This window comes from Leptonychotes weddellii, chromosome 10 (genome assembly GCF_054177405.1).
Source record: "Leptonychotes weddellii isolate Sample4059 chromosome 10, ASM5417740v2, whole genome shotgun sequence".
NCBI classification, from domain to species: Eukaryota; Metazoa; Chordata; class Mammalia; order Carnivora; family Phocidae; genus Leptonychotes; species Leptonychotes weddellii.
The window spans coordinates 87,737,932-87,762,836 of record NC_138378.1 but is presented as its reverse complement, the minus strand read 5'-3'; the positions used below and the strand labels follow the sequence as shown (position 1 = coordinate 87,762,836).

The window sequence follows — 24,905 nt, the reverse complement described above, 5'->3', positions numbered from 1 at the left end:
TGTGGTAGTTCTATAAAGTTGCCACAAACACTGAGTTAGCAAATACTGAACAGCTGCCTCTAGGGGAAATATAGGGTTCTGTTCTTGGGAACCTGTCACGACACTTTCATCTACCAATCAATATATACCTTGTTTTATGTGTGTTTCTGTGGAAAGATACCCTATTGAATATACACTACTGATTCATTGACTTTGAACTCACGGCCAACAGCATTAGAATTTATGCCTGAATGAAGCTTATCCAACACACATATTTTCTCTGTAAGGCTCATCACAGACTCTTGCACTTAGGAACACCAGACAATACTTCAGCACCACTCTTGGGGCCATTTTAAACAATGAAATCACCAACAAAAAGCACAAAAACTCACTAAATAAAACAGCACTAAGTAGATCACAGAAAGGACACTTGTCTATAGAAGAGCAAAAACAGGAAGGTTAAAGCATTGTTTGTTTGACCTCCATTGGGAATGTGTGCTCTGGGTGACTTAATTTTTCAGAACTCTGTGAGTGTCCCAAAATGACTTGTAACCCCCAAATCAATGCCACATGTGTTGTAGATCTATAAAAGGGTGGGAGGCTGCCCTAGGTGTCCTGGTGGGAGGAGGTAATAGGGGCTGTATCTTCATGCTTTGTAGTTGAGTGCCACTGGAATCACACGATTCAGGCACACAACTCCGTCCTGTTGACTCAGTCTTCAGGATGTAAGGCCCTTCTCAATGACGCTAGTGAATTCCTTAGGATCTGTTCTTCTTTTATGAATATGGACCAAAATTCAAGGTTTCCATATAGCACCTGCCATGTCCTTCACTTCCTGTTCCAAACACCTGAGGGAGTATCACCATGGCCACTGCCCCTGGAGACCATGAGCATCCTACCAAAAATGCTCCCTCCCTGGCTCCCTGCTCATTCGTCCACATGCCAAAGCAGATTTGGGTTCTGTTTGAAGAGGTCAAGGATGCCCTTTCCTCTCTCCCAACACCACACATCTTTACCTTGGTCCCAAACCAGCCCAGCTGTGTCTGGGGTCCCACATAGTCTCTCATTAAATCAGGCCCTTCATCTTGTCCCACCCACCCCTCAGATCCTGCAAGCAACATTCTTCCCCTCACAACTGGATTCCACCCTCATCACCACAGCAAGAGGCAACTTCTCAATGGAAGTGTCTTCTACATTCATTCACAGTCAAATAACATTTACCTACACCCATGCCTTAAAATAAAAGACATACAGAGAGACAGAGAGAAGGGTCGATACTTCCCACAGTTACAGGGTACAAGAGCATACAATTTCACATTCCCAACCAGCAATCTCAAAAGCTTGGATCCATAGGACAGTAATACCTGCATCTTCCCCAAGAACAGTGTATGCACACTTGCTATACCTTTAGGAAATATAAAAGCCTATCTTGGTCTTTTATCAAGTCAAAGAAACAATGTGTCCCAAAGGTTCATTCATTCAGTACCTGTTAATAGAGTTCCAACCACATGTCTGGTACTAATTGATGGGTGCTTGGGACCCATCACAGAGAAAAACCAACCAGGAACCCTGACCTTGTGTGGTTTCTATTCTAGAATAGAGCTCTAGAGACAGAAAACTTCTTGCAAATATTACATGGCAGTTCCTTCTTCCATCCACATTTGTGTTTTCCCTTCAGAATTCCAGAGATATTTTTTAGCATAGAGTTTTTTGAGATTCATGCATGTTGTTGCGTGTGTCAAGGGTTTGTCCCTTCTTAGTGCTGAGTAGTATTCCACTGCATGGATCCACCACATTTTGTTTATCCATTCACCTTTGATGGACATTTGAGTTGTTTTCTTTTTAACTGTTACAAATAATGTTATTACAAACATTTGTGTACATATCTTTTGTGATCATATATTTTTATTTCTCTTGGTAGTAGAGTTGTTGGGCCACGCAGTAAGTACACATTTCTTTCTTTGTAAAGACATGCATTTTTCATATTTATGCATTTTGTGTATATATTTCATTTTATAAGAAACTGCCAACCTGTTTTCCAAAGTGGTTAAATCATTCTACATTCCCACCAACAAGGTATAAGAGTCCCGGTTGTTCCTCATGCTTGTCTGCATTGGTATGGTCGGTCTTTTAAAATTTAGCCATCCTCATGGGTGGGAATATCTCATTGTGGTTTTAAATTGCCTTTCCCAGTTTTAAGTGTTTTAAGTGCTTCATTAACTTACTTATCACAACAATCTTATGAAATATGTACTATTATTATTATTATTATTATCCCCATTTTGGGGAGACAGAGGCATAGAAAGGTAAAATAGTTTGCCCAAGGTCACGACGTACCATCCAGGCATTCTGGCTCCAGGGGTTGGACTCTTAACTTCTCTGCTACACTAACCTCCCCAAGAAGTTCTTGGTCTCCGCCATGGGTGGTCCTTCATAAGGAGGCCTGGAAACAGCAGCCAGTCACCTGAAGAAAAGAGGTGTTGCCTAAGACAAAGCTCTACAGCCTAAAGATAGATGTCGGAAGAGCCACACACCAGGAAACAGAAGAAACTAGCCCTACCAACCCACATGTGGGGGTTGGGCCAGGATGAGGGCCAAGAGCCCCTAGCCTCAATCTCAGCCTTTCCTTGCTGAGCCCTGCCAAAGGGCAACATACCAGCTCTGTCTTCAACAGATAGTACAGTGTCGTCCCCCATCCACCCCTTCTGCTGTTTGAATCCTGTCGGCTCCTGGGGAAGGGCCCTGTCTGACTCAGTAACAGTTACAGGCATCTGGGCTGTGACAGGGGAAAGACTATCCTACTGCTTTGAATCCTTTTTGGAAACAAGTAGGGTATAAATTATAAATGAACACATGTGCTAGTCCTATGAGGGAATAGGAAACAGCCAAAGAAAACTTAAAACCTGGGGCACCTGGGTGGCTCAGTCAGTTACACCTCTGCCTTCGACTGCGGTCATGATCCCAGGATTCTGGGATCCAGCCTCTCGTTGGGCACCCTGCTCAGTAAGGGGTCTGCTTGTCCCTCTCCTCTGCCCCTCCCCCCAACTCATGTTCACTCCTTCTCTCTCTCTCAAATAAATAAATAAAATCTTTTTTAAAAAAAAGAAAGAAAAGAAAATGGAAAACTCTACAAGTTTCCAGTCTTTCCACCTCTGATTCTGTGACACTCAAGGAATAGGACGGAACAGTGGCTCCTGGACTTTTGAATTTCAAACATCAGTGAGGCTTAAAAAAAAACCCCAAAAACCCAAACTGAAAGGAGTGACATAAGTTTGGTAACATTTTACTTTGCCAAGAAAGATATTAACAAAGCAACAATCACTAATTGCTATCACCATTATGTCATAAAAGAAAGGACATATTAATAACCCCAAAGGTAAACAGGATGATCTCAGAATAAGAGATGGTCTTTTAAATGGGATATTAGCTTTATGAAAAATTCACTACATTCTCCTGATTTTTCTTAATGAAAACGCTAACACTGCCAGGTGCTTGTTTTCAGGCTCTACTAGTGAAGTAGAAAGTCCATGGTCTGAAGAAATCAGATAAGTTCAAATCCCAACTCTGCGACTCTACCTGGAGCTTTACATGGCACTAGCTATCTATTGCTGTGTAACAAACTACCCCAAAACTTAGTGGCAAAAAACAACCACCATTTTATTACACTTATATATTCTGAGTCAGGAATTTAGACAGGGCACAGGATGGCTTACCTCTGCTCCAATATATACAGAAACTCAACTGGGAAGTCTCAGATGGCTGGGGTGATCAATACCTACGGGCTAGAATCATCTGGAGGCTTCTTTGCTCACATCTCTGGTGACTAGGCTGGGATGGCTTGAAGGACTGCCAACTGGAGTGCCTACATGTGGCCTCTTCATGTGACTTGGGCTTCCTCACAGCATGGTGGCCTCAGGGTAGTCACACTTCTTTTATGAGCCCAGTAGCTCAGTCCAAGAATGAGTAGTAGGTAAGGGAAAAACTACATGGACTTTTATGATCTGGCCTTAGAAGTCATATGGTGTCACTTCCTCTGTAAGATATTGGTCAAATCATTCACATCCTCACCCAGATCCAACAGGATGGGACACAGACCCCGCTTCTTGACAGTAGACATGCCAAAGAATTTGTAACCATTTTTTGAAACCACCTCATGGAGGTTATTGCATTTAATTTTCACAACAGCACAAGTTATATATCATTATCCCCATTTTATAGATGGAAAAAAAATGAGAATCATAAGGGTCAAGAAACTCACACCAAACTAGTAAAGTACTGAGGTAATATCTGACTCCGTGACCTTTCTTCTGCTCATGGCCTCTCAACATGAACCTTTAGCCAATAGACCACACCCTCTCACCTAGCAGGTGAAGGAGCTGCAGGTACCCAACACTGCTTGAAGAAAGGTCAGGGACCCACCATCCAACTTGGCTAATCTATTCCCATAAATTGGCTTCCCAGGCTCCCAGCTCTGCCTCCCATTCTTGGGCTCCAATGCTGCTCTTTGGTCTTGGTGTTGGGTTTTGCCTCTGAGTTTTAACTATCTGTTTGCCTTCAAGGACTTTGCCCTGACTTGTCCCTCTGCCTTCAGCAGGTTGGCACATGGGATTGACCCTCTTGTCTGGCACCTGGGTCTATGCTGACCTAGCCTGTGGCCAGGGGATTTAAATAATTTGAGACATTCAACAGCCATGACACAGGTAAGATCAGAGTTAGCAGTGACTGCTGGGCCATTCTTCACAGAGGTCCCTGAGGAGGTGGGCTGGCCTGGGACCCAGGGCCTTATGGTCGGGGTAATACATTTATTTCTCAGGACCCTTACTTGCAAGTGCCAGAAGCCCACCCTATGCCCAAAGTGAGATGTGTGGTAAGGATGCTTATATAACGTGTGAAGGGCAGGGATAAAGCTGGACTCAGAGCTCTAGAACCAAGGTTTTAAATGATGCAGACATTTCTTCCTTACTCTTGTTTCTGTATGTCAACTTAAATTCCTCCTAATTCTGATGGTCTGCTTCCATGCAAATAGAAAAATGAGGAGAGCAGCTTCTGATGCATCCTTCATCAGAGCAGGATAATCACATTTCCCTTATTCCAGCTTGAAAAATCTCAAGGAAGTGTTCTGATTGGCCTGTCTTGAGTCAGGTATCGACCTCTGGACCAATTAACTATAAACAGGGAGGAGGTATCAATATTCCAGAGTTGACCTCTTGGACTGTTATTGCCAGTCTCCCAGCCACCAGCCTCTCCTGGAGCCCACTCCAGAGCATTTGACTCATATCCATATCCATATCTGAGTATTTCCCATGAGTCAGACAGCCACCCTATGTGTTGTGTATTTCAGGATGATATGACCAAAATCCATGGGTATCCTTAGGCAGAGACCACTGACCTTGGCTTATAATATAAGGCTGAGCACTAAAGAAATGTTGACCATTTCTCAATTCATACTATAGTCATCTTGGTGTCCAGGGCTCCTGGATACAACCTCAGAACAGTGTGAATAGAATGTGAATGGAGTTAGTGGCCCTATGATCTACACTTTACATGGACCTCTGTTCTACTCAGTTATTTCAGCAGGAATCCATTAATAGAATGGAGAAAAAGTCCCAGGGTGTGTTTGGTGTGGTAGAGACAGCTCCATCTATTGGCTGCTTTGAGATATTCCCACTTCCTAATCCACTAGGCAGAGACTCCAAATTGTCTGCTCACTTAGCTCCAAAGCGCTGAGAGGAACTTGTTGCTCACATTCACAAGGTTGACCTGTACGCAACTGTTTTGTTGTTGCGGCTGCCTCATTCTCTGAGCTCAGTATCAAGGAAGGTCCTATGGAAGATGGTGCTGAACTTGCTGCAGTCTCCTGGGCTCAGGTGGGTCTAGAGTTGCCCTGTTAGAGCCTGGAGACAAAAGCTAGTGTTGGGTCGGAGGGTACTGAGGGCACATTCAAGACTGAGTTCTTTATATACTCAGGATACTGAGAGGATGAGATGTGGGTCAAGCAGACCAGGTGGATTTCAGGGATGTCTCAGCCAGGGCTAGGGGTCAAGATTAAGTTTGTTCCACCTTTCCTTTCCCCACCATACCCCTGGGATTGCCTCTGTGGTCAGTGCCTTGATGTGGGTCTTTCTAGGTATAGCCAAAAATCCAATGAGTAGCTGAGACCATTGTTGGAAACCACTGACCATCTCCTTTGGCACCACTCCCTTTTTATTATATCTTTCTTCCATTTCTTTCTTTCTTCCTTTTCTTTCTTTCTTTCTTCCTTTTCTTTCTTTCTTTCTTTCTTGTTCTTCTTTTTTTTCTTATGCTCAACCAAACCATTTAATTTTCCCTGTTCTCCCTTCCCCCTTTCTCTCCTAACCTCTTTCCTTCCTTTCTTCTCTCTAAAGCTGCCAGTAGCCCTTAAAGAAGTTACTTTGGTGTAGCTTCTTAATTGTTTTCTGAACCTGGAGGTATGAATTGACAGACAAAGTGGGATTATTTCAAGGAAGTTTCAGAATTGCCATTGGGTGAGAAGTTGATAGGAACTAAGCTAAGTAACACATGGATGAGTCAAATGCTCTGGAATGGGCTCCAGGAAAGGCTGGAGGCTGGAAGACTGGCAATAACAGAGCTTCTTTCAGGAAAGCAGGGAGAGTTTTTAGAACATGAGTTATTAAGACTGCCATAATGTGCAGTACGGTACCTGACTGTTACAGCTGAGGCCACTGGCAGTGTGTGCTGAGGTCTGTCCTAGGCTTTGTTCTCTCAGCACTGCATCAGAGATTTGGATATAGGTATCGATGGTGATTGTTGGGGTTTGAATTGTGTTCCCTCAAAAGATGTTTTGAAGTTCTAACCCTCAGTTCCAAAGAATGTGACCTGATTTGAAAATAGGGTCTTTGCAGATATAATTAGTTAAGTTAAAATGAGGTCATACTAGATCAGGGTGGGCCCTAAATTCAATAACTGATTTCCTTATAAAATGGCTATGTGAAGATAAACAGACAGTCATAAAGGGAAGATGATCACATGAAGATAGAGGCAGAAATTGGAATGATACAGTTACAAGCCAAGGAATACCAAAGACTGCCAGCAGCCATCAGGAGGTAGGAAGAAGTAAGGGAGGATTGTACCCTGGAGTCTTTAGAAGGTGTATGGCCTTGCAAACACCCTGGTTTTGGACTTGCAGCTTCCATAACTATGAGAGAGTAAATTTTTGTTGTTTTAAGCCATCTAGTCTATGGTAATTTGTTATGGCAGCTCAAGCAAGCTATTACAGTGATCTTATCAATCTTGTAGATAAGACATTGTTGGTTGCCCACCCAACTGCCAGTTCACCATTCTTTCTGCCTATCTCAACCCCAATTTTGTTCAATGTCAGATAGCAAGGTGTTCAAGGAAGATGGCTGAGCTCTTGAGAAAAAAATCATGAATGAGTCAAAGCAGAGTACATTCATTCCCCTTTTGCCAGGGATTGGATGGAGTGACCATTTGGCCCTGTTCTGGCCTCTGAAACGTAAGGGGAATTCAGGGTTGGGGTAGGGAGGGCTGCTTCTCGGAAATATTTCCTCCTTATTAAAAATGTGAGAGGCCTTTGGACATGTTTGCATGAACGTATATTACTTGGTGCTGTTGCAGCCCTCTCCTAGCCATGGAAGAAAGGCCAAGTGTATTGCAGAGGGGCTGACCTAAGGCTCTGATGTCCCTGAGCTGTTAAACCCCCAACCTCTGCCATGCTTCTTGTTATGTGAGAAAAATGGACTCCTATTGTTTGGTTGGGTGTTCTACTTGCAGCTGAAAACAATCTAATAGATACACTAGGAATAATAGTTAATAATACCGATAATCAGATTAAAAATAATTTGATTTGACTGAAACTCTTGCCCCAAATAAAAAAAACAAAATAGAACAAAGATAAATATCAAGTTTCTGCATTAGAGATAAAAATTAATTGCTGTATTAGCATAAAATATAAATGAATATATATTAAAAATTATGCTCGTCAAAAATACAATAGATTTAAAAGGCAACTGGCAGAGTGGGAAAATTCTAGCCTACATGACACACAAGAGGTTGGTAACCTTATTAAAGAACTTTTGGAAACCGGTAAGAAAATGGCAAAAGCACTCCAATAGAAAAATGGTAAGGAATAAGAAAAGGCAATTCTCAAAAGAAGAAACATAAATAGCTGACTAACAGATAAAATTCAATCTCACTGTCCACAGTAGGGAATGCAAATTAAATACAATAAAACATGCAGGGGCATATTCAGGCCTGAAATTTTTGGGAGCTGGGTCCTCAAAACTATACATGCAAAATTAAGTATGAGTGTGAATTATAAATAAAGCTACAATGAACAAGTCTTTGTATGGAGATGTGTATGCAATACTCTTGGCTGAATAAAAAGTGGAATTTCTGAGTCATATATAAAGTATATGTTTAACTTTAAAAGAAACTGCCAAACCATTTTGGAAAAACCATTTCACATTCCCTTGGCAATGTATGAGAGTTTTAGTTGTTCCTCATCCTCATCATGACTGAGTAAGGTCAGTCTTTAATTTTAGCCATTGTTGTAGATGGGTAGTGGTATCTCATTGTGGTTTCAAGTTGTATTTCCCTAATAATGTTGAGCATCTTTTCATGTCTTTTTTTTTTTAATGTCATTTGTGTATTTTCTTTGGTGAAATGTCTGTTCAAATATTATATATTTTAAGATCTTGGCTAATTCCATCATTTCTGTCATTTCTTGGTCTGTTTCTATCAATCTTCTTTCTCCTGCTTATGAATCACGTTCTTTTTCTCATTTTTTCATTTTTCTTTAAGATTTTATTTATTTATTTGAGAGAGAGAGAGCACAAGTCGGGGGCAGGGCAGAGGGAGAGGGAGAAGCAGACTCCCCGATGAGCAGGGAGCCGGACGGGGGCTGGATCCCAGGACCCCAAGATCATGACCTGAGCCGAAGGCAGACACTTAACCAACTGAGACACCCAAGTGCCCCAGTCATGTTCTTTTTCATGCCTGATAATTTTTGTTTGCATGTTGGACATTATACATTTTACCATACTGAGTATTGGATTTTTCTATTTTTCTTTAAATAATGTTGAACTGTTTATTTGTTTTTCTGGAGCACAGTTAAGTTACTTAGGATAAATTTGATCTTTTTGGCTCTTGCTTTTAAGCTGTGTTAAGGAAAGTCCAACTCAGTTTTTAGTCTAGAGCTAATTTTCCCCTAATACTTAGCCCCTCTTGAGAGCTCTAGCCAGTGTTTCATGTATTAAGAGATCTCTCCATTTTGGCTTGTGTGAAGATAAAATATTCCCAGCTCTGTGTGAGCTCCAGGAATTATTTGGCACACTGCTTTTTGGTGGTTCTTCCCCTGGCCTCCTGCAATTTCACCCATGCATGCTCTGAACAATATTCAGCTAAAGACTTGAGGGGCTCCCTCTGCACATCTCTGGATCTCTCTCTCTCTTTCTCTCTCTCTCTCTTTCTGCAGCTCCCTCCTCTCTGGTCCTCTGCTCCCCAAATTCTAGCTGCTCCAGCGTTTCTGAACACTGATCTCTGTCTTCTGAACTCTGAGATTTCTGGGCTCTGTTCGGGTTCCCCCTCATGCAGTAATACCTGGAAACTGCACTGAAACAGCAAACAACTGGAACCATTTACAGGGCTCACCTAGGTTAGTTTCCTTTTCATAGCTGTCACAATCCTGGGCTGCCTGTTGTCCAATGCTCACAACAGTTGCTTGGTGTATTTTTTTCTAGTTTTCTAGTTGTTTAAAATATAAGGACCATTCCCATAGCAGTTAATGCTTCATGGATGACAGTGGAGTCTCTTTTTCCTGTTTCAACTTTAAAAATCCTGGGGAGGAACTTTGGCCCAGTTTATGTTCAGTGATCACCCATGAGCCAATCGAAGTAGTAAGGACACGTGAGAAAATGACATTTTTAAAGACTGGAGTGTGGGAAGAATCAGTCTCCAATACAAAATGGAGAGGCCTTCTCAGAAGAAAGGGGAAGGGTGTGGGGGCAAACACAGAAAATAAGCATCCATCATAACAGCAGTTCATGTGAAAAAGAACATAAAGTGAAACAACTGATAAGGCTGTAAGAGTTCTGTTGTTGAGAAGCCTGTGTCCATTCCCTGGCCTCAAGTTTTCCAGGGTCAAGGACAAACTGGAGGGGGTCTAGGGTGGAGAGATGTAATATATGTAACAGTTGCCCTGAGATAAAATGAAGTAAAAATGCAACTCTCTTCTCTCTGCAATCTTTCCCCTCCTCTGCCTGTTGAAATTTGCTGTGTGGAACATTTTTTCCCAAACCTTGACTGAATTATGGGGTTTGTCCCATTACTTTTCTGGTCTTCTTCAGACAACAGAGAGACCTCCAGATATTTTAATCCTATGAATGGTCTCATTTCATGAATTAAACTGTCCAGTTGTGTGTAACAGTAAAATTCCATTTATAGGAATAGGGGACATGCTCCAGGACAGAAACAGTATATGGAGAGATTCTCTTGTTTTTCCACCAAAAGGATGTCTTTGAACCATAATATTCCACTCCCCAAGATTGCTAACAGCATATTCTGACCTCTCCAGGGAGCTAAAGGGCATGGATGGAGAGGAGGGGAGTTCTCAGGAAGGTCCTATTTTCTTAGTGCTATCCTGATCTACCTAGTAGGTATTCCCAGCTTTTTCTTGTGGGGTATTGTTTTAACCGTGTTAGTTTGGGTAAGGCATGGTGAGGTTAGACACAGATCAAGAGAGAGAAACCAGAAAGTTGTACAGTTTTGTTACACTCAAAGTTCCCTGGACACACAGCATGCCATGCAGGGCGTAAACCCTGGAGTACGTTATAAGGCAGAGGGAGAGAGGGAACTGTGGTTTCTGCAGGAAGGAAAGAGCAAGGCAGAACAAGCAGGTTTAGCACTGGCTCCTTTGAATCGTTTCAGCGGGCTCTAGGGCAAAGGAGCTGTCTCTTGTTGTTTGGTACCTGACCCTGGAGCGATTAGGCCTGAAGTGTGAGAGCCTGATAAGGAGGTGGTTGGGGGTGTGGACTTAATGGGCTGCGCAAGAAGGGGGAACTGACCAGCTTCTAGCCGGGGCCTCAAAACTGGGTCAAGACAGCATTAAACAACAACTAAACTAAGCTAATTACAGGTATTTTATAGGTCCTTTGGAGACCCCTTGTCATAGATGTCTCACCTCAGTCCCCTTATTGTGGGCAAGGTCTTTCTTCTTCCTGCATCTCTGTCTCTGTCTCTGTCTCTGTCTCTCTCTCGCTCTCTCTCACACACACACACACACACACACTGCTAGTACATTTCCAGCCTCTTTCTGTCCAGGTCTGAGGTCTCCTTGCCTCTGCTGGGAAGCAAGTCATGTTGGGCAGGGCTCCTTTAAAGGAAGCATCAAGCCAGCTCTCTCTGGTGCCTCTCCCATCTGACACTGAATTATACATGACACGAGCATCACTAAAGGGGAATAGTGCTCAGGAGAGCACCACGGAGGGGGGCGAGAAAGGCAGAAGCAGAACAGAGCAACAGTGGACAAAGGTTTTCCAAGCATAAGGGAATAATGTATCAGAACTTATATAATAAGGGCCAGGACCGGGGTGAGGAAAGTGAGGCATTTGCCTTAGGGGCAAAATTTAAGGGGGTGCCATAAAATGCAGTTATCAAGATAAATAATATTTAATGTAATTTTAAAAATATGTACGGAAGTGTGTTTCCCTTTCGCTTATGGCACCAAAAGCAGGGCCCTGGTGCTGTGCTGTGGCAGCTTCTTACTCCTTCCTGGCCAGACTGAACCCCTGAGCCAATTCCACACAGAAATGCTGGAGCAGCCCCCTAGGAAAGGCCTTCCTCAGGAAATAACCTTTTATCTGAGCCTTGAAGAAGGAGGTGAGGCATGGAGTGTATGAACAGGAGAGAGGGAACAGCACATACATAAATCCGAAATGCCTCAGTTGGAAAGAGCTAGATGGCGATTTGGGGAATGGTGGTGGCAATGAGTTTGCAAGCAGGGACCAGATTATGTAGAAACTCTTTAGTATTTTAATTAGGGGAGACACATGGCCAGATTTGTTTCTTATGCACATAATGTCTTGCGGGGGACAGATTGGAGGGGCCAGGCCTGAATACAGGTCAGTGGTCCCTGAGGAGGCTAGCCGCAGTGTCCAAGTGAGGGATGACCGCATCCCCAACCAGAACAGGCGTAGATAGATTCCCAAGGTCCAGGTGCAGGCCTTGGTTTTCCCACCATAACACTGGGTGGGGCGGCACCCGGGTCTCTGCCCCGCCAACGGGGCCACCTCAGGGTTCCATTTGAGCGGCGGGTGCACCAGCGAGCGCGGAGGAACCGCCCGAATTCAGCCGCGGGCTGGGGCGACGGGGTCGGGGCGGGTCCCGCGGATGCCCGATCCGCTCACCGCCCAATCGCCGCGGGCCCGCCGAGCCCCGGGGGGCTGGGGCCGCCGCCGCCGCCGCCGGAACGTGCCGCGGCTGCGCTGACGCGCGAGCGCCGGGCAGGGCGGCGGGCGCGCTCAGTCTGGTGGCGGCGGCGGCCGTGCGCGGACGGACGTGCCGGGAGCGCCGCAGCCGCCCGCGCCGCCCGCAGCCGAACCGCGCCGCGCTGCCCCGGCCGCGCCCGCCCGCCCGCCCGCCATGGTGTCATGGATCATCTCCAGGCTGGTGGTGTAAGTGGCCTTCCCCGCGCCCCTTCCTTCCCCTCCTTCTCCGCCCCTGGCCCCCGGGCTGCGCGCGCCCCTGCAGCGCCCGGCCCGGTTCGCTCCGGCTATTAATACCCGGCGGCCGCTAAATTTAGCAGGTACAGTAGCTGCCCAGGACGCCTGCAAGCGGGCGACGCAGGACGCGGCTGCTGCCCTGGGGCCGGGGACCTGCGGGCTGGGCGGCGAGGCCCGGGGCGCACGGGGGGCTGCGTTGGGGGCTGCGACCCGCAGCGCCCCGGCCGCTTTTGTTCCCCGGGTGGGGGGGATTTGCAGAGGCCCCGAATGGGCGCGCCGCGGGGACACGCGTCTGTCTCCTTTGGGAGAAATGCTGGCGGGGTCTCCCGTCGCCGCGCCGCCACGCTTTTGTCGGGTGAAAATGACAGAGCCCAGACGAGCCTGGGGCGCTGCCTGGAGGGGTCGGCGCGGAGAAGGGTGGAGAGATGAAGGCGGGGCTCCTAATGGGATTGCAAGAATACTCCTTTTTAGGTTTCTCTGACAGCGGTAAAGCCAAGTAGAACATAGCGGGACGTGTATGAATCTTGGGGTAGACGCCTCGCGGACCCCATGTCTGATTCCTTTGGCCGGGGTTTGAGGGAGAGATAGGGGCGGGCATCTCCAGGAATTCACGGGAAATTTCGAAGTGACAGACAGCCGCTTGGGTGGTGGCAATGACACCCCCCAGGCCTTACAGGAGAGCGCAGAGTCATCTGGGGTGAGGCCTGCGTGAAGTCATTGGGGGTGGGTGTGGGGGGCGTTTTTCTCTGTCAAGCCCCAGAGCTGAGTAGACATTTGAAGAGCTCCTTCCCTCGTGGATTTATTTCCCTTTGGGGATACACATGGCTGTTCCAGTTCCTCTCCTTCCCTAACCATTTTTGCCTGAGTCAGGACAAATTTGCCACCTGCTCAGGGAGAGCCAGGGCTGAAATTGGCCTGGAGAGAGAGGGTGGGAGGTGCACCTCGGGCTTTTTCTTTGTCTGGGAAAGAGGGGCTCCGGACTCTGGTTGATTGTGCACTATCACTCCCAATGTTGTGAAACATCTCTTATCTCCTGCCCTTCTTTACTGATTTTCAAAGAAGCAGCCAGACTCAGCCTTCTGAAGTCATTCTCAGCTTTGTATCCCTGCCACCATTCTGGGCTTTCTTCCCAAAGCCAGAGTGGATGTGCCTCTTGGCCCCCCATCCTTCATTCCATGCAGGCCTCTCCACAGCTGTTGCAGACTGCTGGGGGTTTGTGCTGTACCTCCTGGTGGTATGTTAAATATTTAGAAGATTTCTGAGGGCAGAGCTGGCATGAATAATATAGGGAAGCTACTGGAACGCCTTGCCCCACCTCATGCCTGACCGAAGCCTGTCTTGCCTTCAGGGTGGTATTTTCTCTCCTGAGCTAATGTGTGATCTTCATATTTGGCAGTGGCTTCTGGAGGGCCCTCAGGGTGTGGCCCGAGACTCTCATTGGCCTGGCTGCAGAGCTCATTTTCTAGAGGTCCTACTGGGCTGGGGCTGGCCCACTGGAGAGTGAGGGCTTTGAGTCTGGGGTCCATGTGACCATCTTTAATTTTATTAGAATCCCCCTCCCATACTGCACCAGGCAGCTGAGGGGGTTGGAGAAAGAGGCATATGTTTGGGAGGGGTCTCAGTGTTGCTGTTACTTTTTAAAACCACGCTCCCCCGAAGTGAAGCTTCAGAGAACATAAATGACCAGAATTGCCCCTCAGGTCAGCCCAGGACCTTCCGCCCCAAGGGAGAATTTGTGGGATTTGGAGTTGTTATTTCCACTGTCAACTCCAAAAGGTCAGAGACACCACCTATCCCCTGATCACTGTCTTTTTAGAAACCCAACATGGAAGTGTCAGTTGTCAATTATTAAAAACTGCTTTAATAAGCAGTACCGGTTTCACATAAATAATAACCTGCTCATTATAGGAAAATCAGAAAGTACAGATAAATAGATTGAAAATCATCCACATTATTACCAAACAGATAGCTAATGGTAATTTCAAGAGGTATATTCTTCAAGATGTTTTTCCTATGCATATATGCACATACATTTATATTTCCAGTTCAAGGAATTTGTTGATTCAGCCCAAATATCCATATACCTCTTAGTAAGGAGTAGGAATACTGAATTTGGAGTCAGAAAACCCTTGGTTCAAATCCCAGGTCTGCCTCTTGCCAACAGTTCCCAGTTCACAAGAGATCCTAGTTCAGGAGCTAGTTAACCTCATGTTGCCGTTACAAAGATTTCAAGAACATGTGATACATAAATTGCAGAGCATCTAACTACCAGGTCTGGAAGGGGCTCTCAGACTTAATCTACTCCTGTGTTTTTCATCCAGCCTAAGTGGGTAGGCTCTGGGCTCCCAGCCCTGATCAATGGGAGTAACTCCCCCTTTGTTTGGTTTGTGTATTCGGGTTCTAAATGAAAAATAATTTGGGAAATATATGGGTTTTAGCCCTAATAAAAACCACTCGTCAGTTCTCCCCTCTCATCTATAAAACTGCAGAGGGAGTGTGCCTTGCCCAAGGACACAGGGTAAGCTGGTGAAGAAAACAGGCTCTGGATTTTTGGTCCAATGCCCTTTCCACCTCTGCCTGTCCTTGACAGTTGTCCGAAATTGATCTCCCAAGACCTCTGCTATGGCATCCTGGGATTTTGTCCACCAGTCCCGTTTCCTATAAGAAGCTTTTTCAAGGCTTTGTAAGCCTCTGTGACATCAAAGAACATTTAAGGAAGACCTATCACTGTGTTCTGAGAATGGAGAGGGAGTGTCTTCCTTCCAACCAGAGGCCTCAAGACAAGCTGATGGTGTCCAGGCACAGCCGGATGGTGCTTGTAGATATGTGTCTTGCCATTGGCTCTGAGTGTTTTTAGGACAGTAACCATGGCTTATTTCCCTCTCTGACCCCTCGTCTGCTCCCAAGCCTCTTTTTTGAAGTACCTGGCACGTTGAGTGCACTCAGTTAAGGCTGGTTATGTGGAAGGAGCTCAGAGGCCCTGGGATAAGCAGGGGAGCCAGGCAGTGTTATCCCCTGGGCATGAAGGTTAGTGGGCGTCAGGACAGGCTTACGCCCACTGGGCAAAGCTCTTGGAGTGAGAACCAATTGGAGATGCTGCTTTTTTGCTAGTTGTCTTCCTCCTAACTCCATTGGCTCAGCCTAGGAAGAATTAAAGACGAAATATTCAGTGTAGTGGCAAGGTTGGCTTTGTTAGAACCTAGTTGATATCTGCATGGAACACAGGGGCTCCTTTATGACTGGCCTGCTTGCCTCCTTTACAATACTTTGTTTTCTTTACAAAGAACTCAAGTCTTAGGCACCAGTGAATTTTAAACTGGGGAGAGAATGTTTATGTGCCCTGGAAGATTCACACAGAGGTTGCTCTCTGCCTTCTTGGGAGAATGCACTATCTTGAAGCATTTATTCCAAGGAGCAGGTGTTGCCTCATTGTCTTTGGACAGAATTTTGGCTGAGGCCCAGAATGTTGGCTAAATGAATCCAGAGCTTCCCCTTTGGTTATTAGGCCAAAACTCCAGTTCACTGTGTGGGGAAAAGAGCGTTCTAATTTTTAAAAATTCTCCAAATAACTAAAAGCTATACAGAAGAAACCCTTATTTCCACAGTGCACATCTTTTAAAAAATGTTAGTTTTTAGAAGGTCCAGTCTAATGTTTAAGACAGAGTCTTAGTTTAATGGCTGCAGATCTGGCTCTGTCCCAGGACTGTGATTTGGAGCACAAAGTCTATTTGTCCCAGTCAAGGATGTACGAATAGAGAGGACTGGAAAGAATTTGAGTTGTCCTCAAGATACTCTCTAACTATTGCAAAACAAATGAAAATAAATGAAAAGGCCATACATCCTTAAACATGGGCTTGCCTTTCTTTGGGGCTTGCTTTTAAAAAGTGGAATGCAGAAAAATGATCCCATTAATTGGAGGTTTAGGTTGGCTGAGGATTTATTTCCTGGCACTCTGGTATGGTAGAGGGTAGGAGCTGGGTAAACCAGTTGAATCCTGAGAGGGAAAATGTTGAGCTGGACGTCAGAGGATTTGAGATCTAATCCCAGCACTGGACTGACCCACTGTTACAGTCCTCAGGATACCTGCTCTCACCCTGGGGCCCTGCTCCTGGCCTGTGAGACAAAGCTGTGATCCAGCATCACGTTGGAGGTCCTGGCGCACCTCTAGACCCCTTCCTTGTCCCCTCCTCCCCCAGCTGGCCCACATGCACCATGTTTATTTATAAACAAGGGGAATATCCTCAAGAAGTGAAAAATACCAGCTTCGATTTCGCTGTTCTGCTGCCTTGGTCTTTGTTTATGAATCCTGCCTGCCTGCTGGGAAGTCTCTTCTGTGCCCTGTTCCCCACTGTGTCTTCTTTGAAGGTTAGCTCACAAGCGAGGGTCTTACCTGGTTAATGCTGGCTCAGTTTCCCCTTCCTTCTGAAGTGAGCTATCTTTTTTGGAGCATGTATTATTTGGAGGAGGAAGAGCCCTGGGAAGAATGACAGAAGGGGGAGTCAGGCCCTCAGTGGCCACCTAGTGAGGCTGCCGTTTTGTATTGTGTGTGTGTTTGTGTGTGTGTGTGTGTGTGTGTTTTCCAAGGAGGTTCCAGAGGCCAGGGGAAGACAAGAGTCGCAGCGCATGGCACGTTTGGATTTTCATTGTCCAGGATGAGCCATGCACATGCCCAGCTGGTTGCCAGGATTCTTGGTGTCTGTGAGAATTTTTCCAAGAACCAGCAAGAGCCCAGGGGGTGTGCATCTGGGCTATGAGGACGTTTTCCTCTCACTTCTGGGCCTTGGGTGGATTGACCCCAGTGGATTGGAAGATGGATAGTTCTATATGTTTGTTTTGAACTTTCATATCTCATCTGTCTTCACACAGAAGCACATTGTTTTCCCCTTGGGTTTTCTTTAGTCACACCCAGGGCCTTTTCTGGGATTACAGAAAAAAAGGAAGCATAGATAAAGGACCAAGTATTTGGCACCCAGTAGGGGTGTCTGAAGGAATCTTTTTTTTTTTTTAAATATTTTATTTATTTATTCATGAGAGTCAGAGAGAGAGAGAGGCAGAGGCAGAGGGAGAAGCAGGCTCCCCACCCAGCAGGGAGCCCGATGCGGGACTCGACCCCAGGACCCTGGGATCACGACCTGAGCCGAAGGCAGATGCTCAACCATCTGAGCCACCCAGGCGCCCCTGTCTGAAGGAATCTTGACAGGTAATCTGGTGCAGGCCTTCAAGCATGGCACGCGTACCTAGACCAGGGATTGCAAGTGAGTTTCATGTCATGATTGATAGGAGGCTGCCTGGGACACTATCTTGACAAGTAGGATTCTGGGTTGGACTCCATGGGGTAGGAGTCCCATGAATGTTTCATGCAGGGAAGAGGATAATGGGGGCACACCTGTTGGTTCATTAGCCCATTCCTGATCCGAGAATCCCACCATCAGAATTTTATACACTGCCCTCAGTTAGTAAACAGAGAGCTGCATTCTTTACCTAAGTTCACATCCCCTCCTAACATCCCACCTCCATTAGGCCTTGTCAGTCACTGGAAGTTCTAGACCAAAGGTGTCTCCTTCTTGCCAGTATAGGGGCTGTCCAGCCTGGTGGCTCTCTTATCTGCCTCTTTCCTCTTAAGACCATCACTCATATAGCACATTTTCCCTTTTTTTCTTTGCCTTTCACCAGTCATAGCTCAGTTAAATTCTACCCTGGCCTTCTCTTGTGTGCTTATGCATTCACATCCTTTCTACCTCCTTGTAGGGTCTATGGATGATCCTCTGGGCTTCAAAATGAGTTTCCCTTCCCTTCTTGGCAACATACCCCATCCTACTTCCCTCCACTCAGCCACAGAGGTGGACACGTGACCGAGGCCTAGCTACACATTTCCCTGGGCACAGAGATTGGTCCAGAGGTGGGTATGTGACCTAAACTGAGCCACCAGGTCTTTCCCCAGAGCTTGTTGATTTGGAGCTAAAAGAAAACATCCTTGGGCGCCTGGGTGGCTCAGTTGGTTAAGCGACTGCCTTCGGCTCAGGTCATGATCCCGGAGTCCTGGGATCGAGTCCCACATCGGGCTCCCGGCTCAGCGGGGAGCTTGCTTCTCCCTCTGACCCTATCCCCTCTCATGCTGTTTCTCTCTCTCTCTCAAATAAATAAATAAATAAATAAAAATTAAAAAAAAAAAAAAGATTTTAAAAAAAGAAAACATCCTTGCCTATAGGGTCCAGAGCTGGAAAGACGTGAAGGTGGGGCTGTTGGTGGCTAAACCCCCTGGCATATGGAGAAGACCTGTCGGCAAAAGGGGAGAATTTGGCAATGCAGAGGTAAACGGAGAGGAGATATTGGTTTGTGCATTTGCCTCTCCTTAAGGGTCACCTCTGTTTCTTTGTCTCCCTCACAGCTCTTCATGTGTAGTAGGTGCCAGTGAGTGAGTTAGGACCTGGCTACTCAAAGAGTAGTCTGTGTACCAGCAGCATTGGCATCCCTGGGAGCTAGTTAAGAATGCAGAATCCCAGGTCCCACCAAGACCTCGTGAATCTTCATCTTAATAAGATTCCCATGAAGCTCAGGAAGTGCTGAGTCAGATATCATCATCTCCCCTGTGAAATGAAAAGAAATTGACTTGTCTAAGGTTCCCGTCATTGGCTGTAGATCCAGAATTCAACCCCAAATGAGCCATTTGTGCTGGACTGTGATTCATCCTTCCTGGTTCTGAGAGGTCACAACCCTGACTTTTTATGAGTTCTGGATGGCATCATTGGCCTCGCCCAACCAAGTACCCAACCACAAACCTTTCACAGATGGGCTGCCTAATTGTGATCTGTGTAAAATTTAGTTTTGCCCGACTTCAGGTTTAGACTGCCAAGACAATGCCTGTCAGATGTGATATTATGCTGAGCGGATCATGCTACTCAGAGGAGAATGGGATGCAGCCCATCTTGAGAGAGAGGCACGGTAAACACAGTCAGCTGATGCTGGGGACTTACAGTGGATTTTCAGGAACACTCAGGGACTTTTCTCATGAGCAGAAGAGGCCAAGAACCAGTGGTCCCCGTGTGTCCCTCTTGAGGAAGTTGCAAGGATCCAGCAGGATCTGTAACCTCTTCAGGCCAGGCCCTATGTGCTGTGGAATCCAGTTTTATCAGGAAGTCCTCTTGGCTCTCTCTTCAGAATAGTCCCCCATCCAACTGACCTCCACTGCCACCATCATGTTCCAACCCCATTATTGCTCTCCCAGACCATTTCAAAACCCTCTTAATTGTTTTCCCTGCTTCTACTCCTGTCCCTCCAATGATTTGTTTCAAATATAAGACAGGTCATAACTTTCCCCTGCCATTTAAAAATTGTCCAAAGAATTCCCATGATGTTAATAATAAAATTCAGATTCCTTACCATTCTTCATGAGATTCAGCAAGGCCTGGCCCCTGCCCACTGCCCTGAACTCACCACTGTACTGGTCTCCCCACACTCAGCTCCAGCTTCCCTACGATTCCTGGAAGATGGCAGGCTTGTCTCACTCAAGGACCTTTGTACTTGATCTTCCTCCTGCCCAGGACACACTCCTCTAGATGGTCCACGGTCATCACCCTCTCTCCGTTTAGGTCTCTGCTCAAATATCACCTCTCTAGGAAATGCTTTTTCTGACTGTCTTCTCCAAAATACATCTCACATTCCACTCTATCCCCTTCCCACTCCCTGAAATTATGCTTTTAATTCATTTGTTTACTGGCTTATGGTCCGTCTCCTCACATAGAATTTGATCTCCATGACTTTTGAGACTTTCACCTTGTTCACAGCTGTTTTCCTGGTGCCTAAAGTAGTACCATGCTCACGCTAGGTGTTATATTTGTTAAATGAATGACTCAGTATTCCCTTTGGGATGAGAAGATTCTTTTTTAAACCTACGTTCGTAGAACCTTGATTTGTGACCCCTCTAAGCCTCAGTTTTCTCATCTGTAGAATGAAAGATTTGATTTCTGTTTCTAGCAGTATGAAAAACAGTGGTCTGGAAGTCCTCTCATAAAACTAAATTTAAAAATTCCTAGGGACGCCTGAGTGGCGCAGTCGATTAAGCGTCTGCCTTTGGCTTGGGTTGTGATCCTGGGGTCCTGGGATCGAGTCCCGCATCGGGCTCCTTGCTCAGTGGGGAGCCTGCTTCTCCCTCTGCTTGCAGCTCTCTCTGCTTATGCTCTCCCTCTCTCTCTCTGGCAAATAAATAAAATATTTTTAAAAATATAAAAATTTCTAAAAGTTCTGGATAAAATATAAGTGATTCCCTCCATAGCATAGTTGAGCTTTTCAGTAAGGGAATTTGCCAGAAGACAGAACAGAGAGGGTATCATTTTGCAAGGCTGTAAACTAGTCCTGGAGCAGGTGCTTAATGGATTATCCTGAAATGTAGCTGAAATCAGCAGCCATTTTGTTATCATCTCCCCTGGCTCTGTGGGTCAGGAGTTTGGACAAGATGCAGGATACAAAACTCATCTCCACTCCATGATGTCTGGGTCTTCACTGGGATGGCACAAATGGCAGTGGCAGACTGGACATTTCTTTCTTTTCATGTGTTCCAAGGCCTCTTCATGTGGTCTTCCTGTGTGATTTTCCCAGCATGGAGGCCTGAAGACAGTCCAGTTTCTTATGTGGTGGCTCAGGACGCCAAGAGTGAATGTCCAAGAAGCATCAGTAGAAACCCTAGGACTTGTTATGACCTGGTCTCAGAAGTCCCAGGATGACACTTCTACATTCTATTGGCCAAGTGAATACTAAGGCCAACCTAGATTTGAAGGGAGGCAGATTAGACTCCACTTCTCAGTGGGAGGGATAGCAAATAATTTGCAGCCATCTTTAATATACCAAGCGAGAGGATTGGCCTAGTTTGGATTTAATATCTTCATAGTGAAAAGAGGGTCCCTTGGGTCTGTGGAGATGATAAGTCAGAGCTGAACACTTGCATATAGCTGAGAGTTGAAGCACTATTCTGCAGTGTAGTCCTGAGTAGAAGGATAGACCTACAAGCATAAGGAAATGACACCGAAGCTTATCTGTCTTGCCCTGTGTTCTTGGTGGGGGAAAAAAAGTCTCCCTTGGGACTTTGAAACCATCGATGGACCTGTCCTCATATGGGTTTGGGGTCTAAATGATTTCATCCTTCATGGTCTGAATACCCATGGCTGAGAGATTAACATGAAAATTGGTCCTGGGCCAGGGTTACTCCTGGATTATCTTGCAGAAATTAATCCAGTCTCTCTAAGGGCCTTCAATACACATCGTACAGAATTAGCTCAAAGAACATGAATCCACACTCCAAAATTACAAAATGCCTGAAGTAACAGCCACCCTTAAGCAGGAGTTAAACACCACCAGCAGTAGGCTTAGCCCTTTAGACATAAATAAATGAATAACACGTATATTAATTATATGTATTATTTATCTACAATAACTCTTACTTAGAGTCCTTAGAATAAGTCTTTCTAAGTGAAAAAATAAAGAATTGAAAATACAAGAAGACAACAGATCCTGGGGCTGAGTAGGGAGAGGAATGGATCCGTTGGAAAAGAAGCAATTCTAAAAGTAGAAAATAGGGCACCTGTGTGGCTCAGTCGGTTAAGCGTCTGCCTTCGGCTCAGGACATGATCCCAGGGTCCTGGGATTGAGTCCCCCGCATCAGGCTCCCTGCTCAGCAGGGAGTATGCTTCTCCCTCTCTCCCCTGCCCCTGCTCATGCTCTCTCTCTCACACACACACACTCTCTCTCTCAAATAAATAAATGCAATCTTTAAAAAATATAAAATAAAAAAATAGAAAATAAAGTATTGAAATAAAAACTCAGTGGATAGTTTAAAATGATGAGAGATTGAACACCAGGGGAGGAGTGTTTTCCACACTACATCTTAGAGCTAGAAGGCATTTTAGCGATCTCAGGCTTTTGTTTGATTGAGAAAGAAGACAGGACCGGTGGGGTTAGGTCATTTATCAAGGTCCATAGCCTGATAGGCTAGGCCAAGACTTGAGGCCAGGTCTTAGTTTCTGAAAGTGCTTAGTTTTATATTGTTAGTAGGGGTTGGACTAGGGCCAGTGGTGACTAGAAGACAAACATTTGGCTTGATAGAAGGACAGGATTTCTAGTAATTGGTGCTAATGTGAGGCAACGAGTTCTTGGCTTCCAACCCTAAGACCTCCCAACTCTAAAACTATGATTTTAATATTTTCCCTTACAGTGGTAGAGGAAGAGAGAGAAGAGTTATTGGAAAGATTCTCTTTTTCGGTGGGTAGACCTTCTGTCCTTGAACGAGATTGACTGATTGATTCATTCATTGATTCACTGCCTATTTATGGACCATTTGCTTTGTGCCAAGCTCTACTCTGGATACCAGGAATATAAAGATGAATGGATTCCAGTTCCATATTTGAGAAGTTGGTAAGGTCACATAGCCAGTCAGTGGGAAACTTGGACTTGGATTCAAATGTACCCCCTGCCCAGCCAGCACTCTTTCCATCAAGTGGGTCTTTTGTGGGCACGTGTGAATGACTTTTCTGGCTTTGGTTGGAAATTGTAAGGAGGAACCCTTTCAGCAGGGGAAGTGGTTCATCTGACATATGAAGGCATTGACCCACTGCTGCATCTGTCTGCCTGGGGAACACTGTGGCATCCAATGTTGGGAGAGAAGAGGCAGAGGAGAGGATGTACTGAGTGAAAATGGTCTGGGATAAACAGGTGGGTGAGGTTGAGCATCTTCACCCACTATATTAGTCTATAATTGCTGCTGTAAGAGCTACAAACTTGGTGGCTCAAAACAACAGAAATACATCTCTTAGAGTTTTGGAGGCCTGAATTCTGAAATGAGCCTTCTGGTGCTAAAATCCAGATGTTGGCAGGAGTTCTGGAAGCTCCAGGGGAAAATCCATTCCTTGCTTCTTCCAGCTTCTAGTAGCTGTTGGCATTCTTCATGACCACATCCCTCCAGTCTCTGCTTCTGTCATCACTTAGCCTTCTCTCTGTCTTTGTATCCTCCTCTGTCTCTCTCCTACAAGGGCTCTTGTGATTACATCTAGGGCCCACCTAGGTAATCCAGGATCCTCTCCCCATCTCAAAATCCTTAACTTCACCACACCTGCCATGTCTCTTTTGCCATAGAAGGTAACATTCATAGGTTCTAGAGACTAGGCCCTGGATAAATTTGGCGGGGGGTGGGGGGGGGTGTTGTTGGTCCTGCTGTCACTAAGCTAAAGAAAGTTCATCTAAAAACAGACCTAAGAAAGGTGAACACTCTAGGGTTCTAACATCTTATTTTGTCTCCATTTCCAGACTTTCCTTGATTTGTAAAATGCAATAGAAAAGACTGCAAATAAATGGTGAGGGTATAATGGAAAACAATTCTGTAAACACTCCTTTACTCAGTGCCTGTTTAAGAAATATAACATTACTTTCATTGTATCAGTATACTGCCACTGTTGATGGATGTTAGGGTTCTTTCTAGATTTTTATTTTTCTTTTTCATTCTTGTAAAGAGCTCTGCAATGAACTTTCTTGTATGTGTTTCCAGGTACACCTGTGCACAAATTTCTTTAGGAACAGAATGGCTGAAGCATAGGATATAGGCTTTTTTTCCCTTGCCCAAATAACATAAATTAAATTTTCATTAGATGTGTAGGTCTTTTTCTGGGCTCTTTGTTGTGTCCCATTAACCAATTTGTCTGACCCTGCACCAGGACCACACTGTATTAATTATCATAACTTTATAGAGATTCTTGATATCTGGCCTGGCAAGGCCCCTCCACATCTTGTTCTTCATAAATTATTTTCCAAAATGGTTTTCCTTCAGCTATATATATATATATAAATTATAGGAAATTATATATATATATAATATAAATTATATATATATAACATATATATAATTTCAGTTGCACCAAGACTTTACTGTCACTTAATATTGTCACACTTTAGAATTTTTGCCAGTCTGGTGGGTACAAAATGGAATCTCATTATGGTTTTAATTTGCATTTCCCTGAATACTAATGAGATTGAACATCTTTTCATATGTTTATTGCCCATTCATGTTCTCTCTCCTGTGAAGGGCCTGTTCAAGTCTTGCCAAATTTTCTCTTATCCTTACCTTATTAATTTGTAGGAGTTATTTAAATATTCTGGACCCTAATCCTCTGTCACTTATGTGTTACAAATGTCTTCTTCCAGTCTGTGGTTTATTTTTCCATTTTC

The 24,905-nt window shown here is 45.2% G+C and overlaps 2 protein-coding genes across 7 annotated transcripts in view; one reads left to right on the top strand and one right to left on the bottom strand.

Annotated features, from left to right (window-relative positions):
* The window catches only part of MRPL35 (mitochondrial ribosomal protein L35), a 471,157-nt gene that overhangs the window by 342,245 nt on the left and 104,007 nt on the right, over positions 1-24,905 (bottom strand). The gene's annotated exons all lie outside the window — the stretch shown is intronic.
* Positions 12,505-24,905, top strand: part of REEP1 (receptor accessory protein 1) — a 101,704-nt gene continuing 89,303 nt past the window's right edge. For all 6 annotated transcript variants that reach the window (XR_014138209.1, XM_081796744.1, XM_081796747.1 and 3 more), the window contains exon 1: positions 12,505-12,650. Coding sequence is in view for 5 of the 6 variants with exons in the window: in XM_081796744.1 (XP_081652870.1) it covers positions 12,619-12,650 (32 nt within the window). In the remaining variant the exon portion in view is untranslated. The remainder of the gene's footprint in view (positions 12,651-24,905) is intronic.